The 11050-nt window shown below is 41.2% G+C and overlaps 1 protein-coding gene and 1 long non-coding RNA gene across 2 annotated transcripts; one reads left to right on the top strand and one right to left on the bottom strand.

Moving 5' to 3' along the window:
- Positions 1 to 3258: 3258 nt before the first annotated feature.
- On the top strand, positions 3259 to 6669 carry LOC109470482. Its single transcript, XM_019769444.1, has 4 exons — positions 3259 to 3619; positions 4346 to 5104; positions 5214 to 6036; positions 6663 to 6669. The coding sequence occupies exons 1-4, from the start codon at positions 3259 to 3261 to the stop codon at positions 6667 to 6669; spliced, it is 1950 nt and encodes a 649-aa protein (XP_019625003.1).
- Positions 6670 to 8534: 1865 nt separating this feature from the next.
- On the bottom strand, positions 8535 to 9001 carry LOC109470493. The gene is made up of 2 exons (XR_002140264.1): positions 8890 to 9001; positions 8535 to 8686 (listed from the first exon to the last, which is right to left on the bottom strand). It is a non-coding gene; the product is annotated as an uncharacterized LOC109470493 (long non-coding RNA).
- Positions 9002 to 11050: the final 2049 nt, after the last annotated feature.

Raw genomic sequence — 11050 nt, forward strand, 5'->3', positions numbered from 1 at the left:
TGGAAGAAGAAGAAAAAAAACCTCTATTTTGAACTTGAAAGCAGAAAGAGTACTCGTCATCCTGCTGTTGTAATTGATGATCTGGACTTCGCAGATGACATGGCTCTGCTCACAGGAATAATCAAGCAAGCACTGTAACTACTATTGCGTCAGCAAAAGTAGGCTTGAATCTTAACGCGAAGAAAACCAAGCTTATGGCATACAACAAGTTGTTCCCTTCTTCATCCAAAACAGGAGCGGTGACCTAATATATCAAGAAAGGGAGGTCACCAAGAGGGTAGAGGTAGTCAAAAACTTTAAATACCTGGGTTTCAACATGCAGAACTCAGAAAAAATCGAAATAATAAAAGTGCTCGCCTAGAGTAGCTGCCATAAGCTAAATAAAATATGGAAATCCAAGTTATGGAAAACCAAAAATTAAACTTCCTGATTGTCACAGAAGAATCGATACTGCTGTATGCAGTATGGTAGTGGAGCTTGGACGCTGACTTCTTCTTCTTACGGTGACTAAATCCCTTGAAAAGCACATTAATTGCTGATACAAAAGATGCTCCGTATTTGTCTGAACATCTTATGAGAGCAAAAACTCCCCGACGAGCAACTGTATCAGGAATTGTCTGCACTTACGGAGGAGATCAAAACTCGCAGCATTAAACTTGCATGAAACCGATTTCAAAATCGACAACCCCTATTTATAGTGGACGTAAACACATAACCTTCTGACGAAGGTAATAATGACAGTAAGGAAATGTGTTATGACGTTAATCCCATGTGTGAAGTGTTCGTTGCTGACTCCATAGTCACCTGGTGAACGTCTTTGATTGTTAACTACCTATTGACAAGTTTCTTGCAGGACCACAAGTGTATATTATAATCTTCTGTGCTCTGGTTTTCAAACTGAAAGAGCTGGTATGGTGGTATCAATGACAAACCCTCGAAACGTCACAGAATTCTCAGTTTAGACATAATGTGCTTCAAACCTTATCCGTGACCTAGGGCACGTGTACCTCATTTTTATTATAAGATTAATAATCCTTTTCTTCGAGGTTTTTTTTTTGGGGGGGGGTTGTCACCGAACATGTTGTAAGCCAACTTACCCTGCTTTTTACGAGGTGGGGGTGGGGTAATTCTATGTAACTTACAAACTACTTATTTTCAGGGGATAATGTACAAGTAACATTAAATCATAAGAGTAATTTTGGTGCATAATGCATCATTTTGACGTCAATTTAGGTGATTCTGCTGAAACCGTGTGAAGATATTTTTCCTGTAAAACTGCACGAAATGAAACAAAAAGGGTGTATGACAGAATGTTAAGGTCTGCTAAGACTTATAATGCCCATGACAAAACGGAAGCCAACATGACGTAAAATGTTCTGTGAACGCACTTTACTTTAATTATAGTTTCACTATGTTCAAGTTTGATTAATGACGTCATCAATTAGCACACATAGTGAGAATTTGAATATGGTTGAAATTACTAAGAATAACTTTTACTACTGATTAGAATTTAAATTTTTTGGAGGATACTATGCTAGTTAATTAACTACAGCTATTTATTATCCTCCACTAGACTAACTAGGGGTGGTAGGTCTCACATACTGATTTCGATTCGTTGCAAAACATCTACATTTCCAATGTTGTACATCGCCACACTAGTGACCGAATGAAAGAAACTAGAAACGCCAATTAGCCAATTAGTTAATAGCCATGATTTACATGAAAGATCATGTGGTTCTTTATTATAACTCACTGACACAAGAAACACTTGTCAGGTAGGCATATAAGAAATTATGTAATTTATACGATTGTGATTTTTTTTCATCTTGTATATCGACACATAGTAAAATGTTGGTGCTCTTGATACGTATATTTTCAATAGATTTGGGATAAGGTGTAATGTAATATGGGTTACTAGACTACTATGTTAATTGTAGGTAAATAACACATTCATAGCTTGGCTATAGAGTTATGATATTTAGTATGTTGGTAGGTCTTAGAAAGGTAAAGAACAATGTCAACTACAGAAGAACTTCCGGTTTTTGTAATCCTGAACATGCTATGGTCTTGGAATCTTGGTGAAAGGTAGCTATTTCTGTTACAAATAATTGGTGTGGGTTTTGTCCCTCTAGCAACGTGTTCTGGAACTTTAGGGTAGTTTCTGACGAAATCGTTTTTAGCGGATTAGTCAAATAACAATGAATATATAAACAGTTGGATAGTTATCCCCTACATTATTGATAAGAATTTTTATTTGCATAATGTAAACTGTTGATTTTTAAGATAAAAAAAGGCATTTATGCCCTGCATTCTAATGCTTAAGCAGGAAAGTTTGACATACCTACCAAAACACTTCAATACAGTATCTACTTTCAATATGGTATGGGTTGTGCAGCTGTTAGTGGAGGTAACCCAATTATATCCAACAGCCAATCAGCAAGACGAGTAGAGGAAAGCTGCATGCCTATTGGTTGATTCCTGTGCATACCAGACAGAGGACTCATGGATAATCATTCCTAACTATATTGTAAATTGTGACCTAAAAACAGCCAAATAATACAAGTTATTATTGTTAGTAGATATATAAAGCATACCTAGACCAAGTTTCAGCAGATTTGAGTGTAATATAAGGTCTCCAGGACCCCAAATGTACAGATTTTGTTGAAAAATGACCCCCCAAAAAATTATGCCTGTACCGGAAAAAAAACACCTGGGGGTATTTGCCTGAATACCAAATTTTATGTTATTTGGCCCAAAAATGAAGGAGTTGAATCAACTTAAAGGCAGGATGAGAAGAAGGAGACGACATAGTGGTGAAGCCATAAAAAGCTATTTTACACGTAAAAAAAAACAAAATAATATCTAATACTATTTGGAATTCGCACTAAAGAATCACCGAGTACATTAAGCTAGTGTAAATTATCAGGACTCTGTAACTAACACACATAATTTCTCAAATATACAAAAGTATACAATAAATCAAGGATTGCGAGCTGACAACCGCATTAAGAGGACCACCTCTTCAATGTCTACCTTTCTTCATCCAAGAAGTTGTGTCCGACACTCTCGGGCATCGCCACCTCCAATGGAGTTTGCTTTTGCTACGTGGAATGTGCGAGGTCTGACTTCAGCCATGAAGAGACAGACTCTAGGTACAGATTGCGAACATTATAACATCGACATCGCATGCATCCAAGAGACAAAAGTAACTAGCCAATGCGAACAACTCCTTCAAACAAGTCACATGAACTGATCCTCATGGAACAAAAGAAATCAATCCACCATGGGCTTGGCTTTGTGATAGGACCTAGACTACAAAATCACGTCATCGCCTACGGGCGTGTCAGTGACCGCATTGCCACATTGGACCTGTCCCTCCCTCTTAGAAATGGCAGGACTGCCAAGTGTCGCATTGTAAACGTCTACGGCCCAACAACAGAAAAAGCCCAAGAGAACCCACTTCTCGTGGAAGCACTGTATGATGAGCTAAGCAATGCTATCGAAATCCCCTCAAGATGGCTGCTGTTTGTATGTGGAGACTTCAACTCCAAACTTGGTAAACTAAGCAAGACAGACCATGACGCAGGACTAAACCTGTGCATAGGCTCGTATGGAATGGGTACAAGAAACAAAAACGGCAAAGCACTGGCATCTTTTATCAGTGCCCATGGGCTCTTTGCCACAAACACAGCTTTTAAACACCCTGTCCGCCACCGCACATCTTGGGTAGGACACATTGCTACCCCCCAAAGAGCAACAGACACAAAATCTACAACGGCAGATTTCAACCAAATAGATTATGTGCTATGTAAACTGAACTGCAATCCGCTCTTGAAAGACTCGCAGTTATGGAGGCACGGACCTGAACTCAGACCATAAGCCGGTAGTAACACGTGTCAGAATGGACAATGTCTACCTGGTCCATAAACAGAAGAGAGAGAAAAGCCAAGTCAAATACGACATTGCAAAGCTCACAAATAACACTAGCACCCAAGAGCGATATAAGAAAGACCTAGAAAACCAAGTGGCCAACGCACACTATGACAGCAACCCAAATGAAGCCCTGGACACCCTACTGAAATGCATGCACAAGTCTGCTGCTAAAACCCTAGGGGTTCTCAGAAACAACCAGCATAGGCAACATACCAATGACCCCCATGTTGCAGAGCTGTCAGAGAAACAAAAAGCCTTAAGACTGCTCATATATCAAACAGCGAAGAGCAAAGACCGTAGCGCCCAAAGAAAAGAACGTAACACCATCCTTCGCCAAATAGACAAAAGACTGAAAGAGCTTGAGATTAAAAGAGACTTAGAAATGACTTAGCGGATGAGATTTCTTCAACAGACGACTGCAGCAAAATGTTTCGGGCAGCACGCGCCCTCAGGGTTGGAACCTCCACTCCATCCCTCTTAGTCCACAACACCGAAGGTCACTTCATTGCTACAGACAAAGGCAAAGCAGATGGTATAAGAGAATGGTTCCTGCACCAGTTCACTGACCCAGATGGAGAAAAACTGGACCCATTCCAAGGTGACCCTAGCCCCCTTGAAGTCCCTATTTCAGAGGACGAAGTCAAGAGAGCCATAGCATCCTTGAGAAATGGGCGTTCAGCAGGACCTGATGGAGTCAGCAATGAGTTATTCAAGTATGGAAGCGACATTACATCCCCAGTCCTTACATCCATCTTGAACTATGCCTTTGAACACCAAGATCCAATAGAAGCCATTGGCGATGGTACACTCATTGCCCTACCCAAGCCCAAGAAACCCCCTGGTCCACCGGCGAACTTACGACCTATTACCCTCTTGAACAGTATTAGAAAAATCCTGTCCACTGTTGCGCTCCATCGCATCAGAGACAAAATAGACAACTTCACGGGGCCATATCAAAGTGGATTCAAAAGGGGACGAAGCTGCGCAGACATAGTGTGGGCCCAACGCATGCTAGTCTCAGTTGTCATGTCCAAACACTGGGACTTCCACAAGATGGGCATAGACATGTCTCGTGCTTTTGATACCGTAAAACGATCAAAAATCCTAGAAGTGCTAGACCAGGCTGGGTGTAACAACGACGAACTGCGATTGGTGAGACTACTGCTGTCAGGTAGGAAGCTGAAGGTACGTGTTCGGTCGACACACTGACTTTGAAACATCCATTGGTTCCCCACAAGGAGACAGTCTGTCGCCAGTGTTGTTCACCTGATACCTTGCAGCGGCATTAGAAACAGTGCGGAGATCTTCAGCGAGACCTAATTCTCCCGTCTCTGAACTGGGCATGCCCCTAGAAATGGAGTATGCAGACGACGTGGATTACCTAGATGAGGAAAAGGCCCCGCTAGAAAGACTCTTACCTGTTGCGGCAAGGAACCTCAAAGACTCAAACCTGTTTGTGAATGAAGGTAAAACAGAATTCACACACGTCTACTTGGCTGACAAACCACGACGAGGAGAAGAAGAATGGAGGAAGAGCAAAATCCTGGGGTCCCTCCTCTGTAGTTCAGCTGACATAGAAGCACGCTGCATCATGGGAAACATTGCTTTTAGATCCTTCTGTAAGATCTGGATCAGAAGATCTAGGGTTCCCCTGACAAGGAAGCTACAACTGTACAACGCCTGTTGTGTTTCCATCATGCTATTTAACTGCAACAGCTGGGCAGCACCTAGGACAGTCATAGAAAAGCTGGACACCTGCCACCGCAAACATCTGCGTGCCATCACAGGTCTTCAATGGCCAAGAAGCAGGGTGACCAACGATACACTGTACAAAGTCTGTAATACGGAACCTCTCTCCGTGAAAGTTGAGAAACTCAGGTGGTCTCTGTTCGGACATATTCTCAGAATGCCACAGGACACACCTGCACAAAAAGCTCTGGAATTTTCATTCCTTAGCTCTAAGAGATATAAAGCTCGCAGGGGGAGACATTGTATCAACCTACTCAACCTACTGAAGGGAGACCTGAAGCGCAGAAAGCTAGGCCCTCCCACAACAGAAAAGAAACTCAAGGAGCTTAGAGAGCTCGCGAAGCAGAAGACACGGTGGAAAGAGATGAAGAAAGACTGAATGCGGCTACAGGACATCTCCACACGACTGTAGACGCAGAACACAGTGAATGATGATGATGATACAATAAATCTTCATTTAATAAGTTAAATCGTGTATGTGTCATTATATCATACCCGGGCCGCGATAACGTTCGATAACGGGTTCCGGACCGGGCCGTACTTTACGGTACGGCCCGGGCTCCATGCCTTCCGTAGAACAATTCAAACACGTTTCAGCCTAACCACGTGCGCCGCTTTCGAAAATTCGAATACAGAATCCGAACGTTGGAACTGATGTTGTTGCATACGTTTAATAGATTTTAACCCGGATTGGGTCAAAGATTTTTACCGGATAATAAGGAATAGCCGGTATATGTCTTAAGAACAGATGTCTGTAAAAACCAAGCAAAGCATAGAAAAAGTGGCAAAACTAAAAAAAAAATCAAATTTTCTCAAACTTTGTGTGGTGGCAGGGCCTTGGCCCAAACCTACGAAAATAGGTAAGTTTTTTACCCCTGGTTGCCATGGCAACGGCCATTTAAAAAAATGGCGGATTTTCACCTTGTGAAGGCATTGGTCTCACCCAAAATATAACATCTTTGACCTTCTGTGTCTTACAGACAGTAACACGTGTTTTCGTGTCTCTAGCATATTTTCTTATCCATATTTTAACGAAGAAAATGATATAAAGTTTTGCTCCAAATGTTTTGCGATGAGCTGTAGCCTGTTTTTGTAAAATTTCAAAATTGAACAAAAAAAATGGGACGTTTTCAGCGAAACATGGCCGCTTAAAATGCAGATGGTATTTTTGATTTTTGATTTTTGGCACAGTTATGGCTTAGATCTTTGTACACATTATATTAGAAAATATTTTGGGGCTTTATGGGGCGGACCACAGTAACCCCAAGACTAAACCATTAATAGACCTCATTCCAGATACAGTCGCCATATTGATTCTATTCTCGCGAGAGCACATCCTTGGCGTGAGCGCGCGTGACCTCGCACGAAAGCGAGGCTTCCGTGTGGTCGCGGATTCCCTGTAGTACGTTCTAACACAGTCGATAGCGATGTTCCAACTTCAACGGTGAGTTTTGCCCGTCCAGTGTAAAATATTGCCGGAATTACTGCTTTCACGGGTAGAGAATGTTGTTGTGGGCATGTGGGATCGATTTCGACGGGTAGAAATGCATGTTTCTTCCGATTTTGAGCAGTTTCGGACGGGCGGCATTGTAGCGTATGTGATGCACTTTGTTTACATGCTACGTACGCAGCTAACTTCGAAAAATATCGAGTTTTGCCGGATATATAGCCACAAAAACCTAAAAATGTTGGCCCTGGAGCCTTGTGGGTGGAAATTTATGGAGTGTTTAGCGATTTCTCCGTAGTTTTATCGGTTATAGCGTCTAATGTCCGGCCGTACGTAGAGTGAAACTTTCGTAACTTGGGGAGGGGGGCGGTTGTTATTCTAACGTCCCCCGTTTATTATTATTATTTGTCGATGGAACTTTACTAGAATAGAACGGTACAAAAACATAACTTACCTTGGTGAGATCCTGTTGGGTAGACATAGGTCTCTTGAACGAAATTTTGGCGGTCGCCCTGAAGATTCATCGATTACAACGTCAAAGCGCCCAGCCAGGTTTTTAGTCACTCACGCAGTGTGGGAGAGGCGGGCATGTGTTTATCTAAACGTCCTACGTTTTTGGAGACGGGGATTTTCCAATGTTTACAATATTATAAGAACATCATAAACAGTGTATGGATGAGATCCTGGCTTCGGGTGGTTTATGTTCTCATTTCTTTATTCATATTTATATGTCTTTGTCTAAAATTTTAACATTTTTTAAAACTCTTTTCAGACAAACACTACCTGCCCGAAGAGGGAAAAGAAATTCAAGTCTGCAAAGCACAACACAGGACCATAGAAACAGTGCCGCTAGGACATCTACCTATCACATGGTCTTTGCCCCACTCATGTTGTCAAATATGTATTATTTGGTTGTTGCCAAAAGGTTTTAGTTTGATCCTATTGTTGATTGATTTTATCAGGCACAAATACTGTTGTAGTGTAGATACAATGTAGTGTTTATTGAGTACAAAAGGAAAGAGCTACTACTAGTACATGTAATAGGAAACAGATGTGTGAACAGTATGTACATGTATCAGAAACTGAAAACAGTTCAATAACACTCTTTAATTCATTCCTAATAAACCATGTATAGTTTAAGTTGGTTTTCCACCATTTGCTTCTCATTGAAACATGTAGCCATGATTCATTTTTCACTGGATCATGTATGAGTAGATTATATACATGAGAGTACCCAAAATTCCAAAATACATGTAAGTTAGGAACACTTGCTTGAAGTTGCTTCTCACCATTATTTTTATTTGTGAAAAAACATGTAAATGTTCTTGTAACCTTCAGAAACATGTAAATACAATGCCACTTCAATGAACATGACAGTTTCAGTAGTTCTGTACAAGTGGTGGTAAAAAGTTTGTCAGGTAAGCATGGTGAAGATGTGGTCTGTGATGGCAGTGCAGTCGGTGATGGGGATGTTGCCAGGTCAGGTTGAAGTATAGCCATGTTGGTGTCGAGACCAGGATCCGAACAACTAGCGGAGGAGTCCTCAGGTTCATCAATCTGTAAAGTCAATCAAAAATGCAATGACAATGTTTGAGTGCAACAATATAAAGTGTTCTTTACAAGAAGTAAAATACCATGTGAAGCAATCCAATTATGTTTTTATTAGCATCCAAAAAGAAAATTATGCGGACATTACTGATACAAAACTTTATGGAATAAAATTCAAACTATGTACATTGTAGTTGACTAGCAACATTTACCTTGTTAAGTCCACACTCCTTTCTTTTTGAAGTTTTTCTTGGTGGGAGAACATCTCTTCTTTGGAGCTGGTCTCTCTGGTTTCTGCTTCACCCAGAAGTGAAGGACGGGTGCTGTACCTGAAATCATACAATATGGAAATTTTCAATAACAGTTATATTTTTTTAGCAATGCCAGATTAACAAGAAGAATATTATTTGTAAGAAAAGTTTAAAGTTTTAGACAAAGACATAAATATAAATAAAGAAATGAGAACATGAACCACCCGAAGCCAGGATCTCATCCAGACACTATTTATGATGTTCTTATAATATTGTAAACATTGGAAAATCCCCGTCTCCAAAAACGTAGGACGTTTAGATAAACACATGCCCCGCCTCTCCCACACTTCGTGAGTGACTAAACACAGTGCGCGGGCAGGTGGGAATACGGCCAGACTGGGGGGGTAATTCAGACAGCCTTTGGTGGGAAATAGCGGACTACCGATTTACCACTTTTAGGACCACCGAAAAACCACTATGAGGTCAGCTGACCTAATTTGCGTTCAGCTCTTTCACACCGATTACTGCCCAAAGGCTGCCGTAATGCTGCCCGGTGGGAATCTGGTGGTGTTATGGTGGTGTTTTACGTCAGGTCACTAGGGGTCATCACCGCTACTTAGTCCTGCTTACCCACATAATGTACGTTATGTAGTCATGTCGCTTGAGAACCTTCTGGTTCTGTTGTTTATACCGGACTTTGCAGTTTCTATACATAAAGTTACAGGTCACCTATCCACAGTAAACAAAAGTTATTTATTAAAAGGATTATTTCTTAGAGTTGTATTTCCGGTATTTACATGCATGCAGGATCGGCACTGGAAATGTCGTCAGTCGGCCGCTTCATCTTTTGACTAATTATTATTACTTATATCTATTGTCTTTATTCCTACTTTCCTTTCAGAATTATTGTTTGGAAAATGCAACTACAGAATGAAGAGAAGTATGGTTGTGCAATAAAATCTGTGATGTTACTTAGCGTGCATTCTGCTAGGTTTCATTGACAAATAACATAAAATTTCGTCGTGTCGATATGTTCCTTTATATTTAATTGGAAAATACCGGTAAATGGTTCGCTACCTTTATCTGCTAAAAATAAATGGTTTGCTACAGTTGTACAGATAGTATATACTTGGGAGATAAGAGCATCGGCGAGGACTACCAACCACCACAAGGGTACTGCACACGCTATGGGAGATCCTGGGAGACAGCTGAGTTCCTTCGTCATCCACTCCTCCGCACCATCCAGCGACCACTGACGAAACCCTTTAGTTGACTGGCGGCAGAGGCGCTCGCCCAGCTAAAGCAGTCTCCAGGCACCACCGGCCCTTCTTAGGGCCACCAACATGATTTCCAAAAGATCTATAGTGTTATCCCAATAACGTAAAGAAGCTGGGACTTTTTTAGTTTGTAATAAAAGCGGTCATAGTTATTCTCATAATAGTAAGTAATCATTAAAATAATTTAGGCCGTTCCAGCAAAAACCGCTTTCTTGGTGGCGGCAGCTTTGCAGATCAGGTTACCGTTCCGGCAGGAAGGGCGGTGAAGCAGTGGCACTGGAAATATCGTCAGCCGACCGCTTATCTTTGACTAATAGCTGTCCTTATTGTCTTTATTACTTCCTTTCAGAATTGTTATTTTTCACAAATAGTACGAAAAACTGAATTACACAATAAAGGCTACTTATAAAGATTCCAGATGTGTTCTAAGTTTGTTCAGAACACATGTACCTCAGGACATCATACATGCACCTCAGGACATCATACATATACCTCAGGACATCATACATGTTACATGTACCTCGGGACATCATACATGTGCGTCAGGACATCATACATGTACCTCAGGACATCATACATGCACCTCAGGACATCATACATGTTAGGACATCATACATGCACCTCAGGACATCATACATGTACCTCAGGACATCATACATGTACCTCAGGACATCATACATGTTAGGACATCATACATGCATCTCAGGACATCATACATGTACCTCAGGACATCATACATGTACCTCAGGACATCATACATGCATCTCAGGACATCATACATGTATCTCAGGACATCATACATGTATCTCAGGACATCATACATGTACCTCAGGACATCATACATG

This window comes from Branchiostoma belcheri, unplaced genomic scaffold (genome assembly GCF_001625305.1).
Source record: "Branchiostoma belcheri isolate BF01 breed outbred unplaced genomic scaffold, Haploidv18h27 scaffold227, whole genome shotgun sequence".
In the NCBI taxonomy this organism is placed as follows: Eukaryota; Metazoa; Chordata; class Leptocardii; order Amphioxiformes; family Branchiostomatidae; genus Branchiostoma; species Branchiostoma belcheri.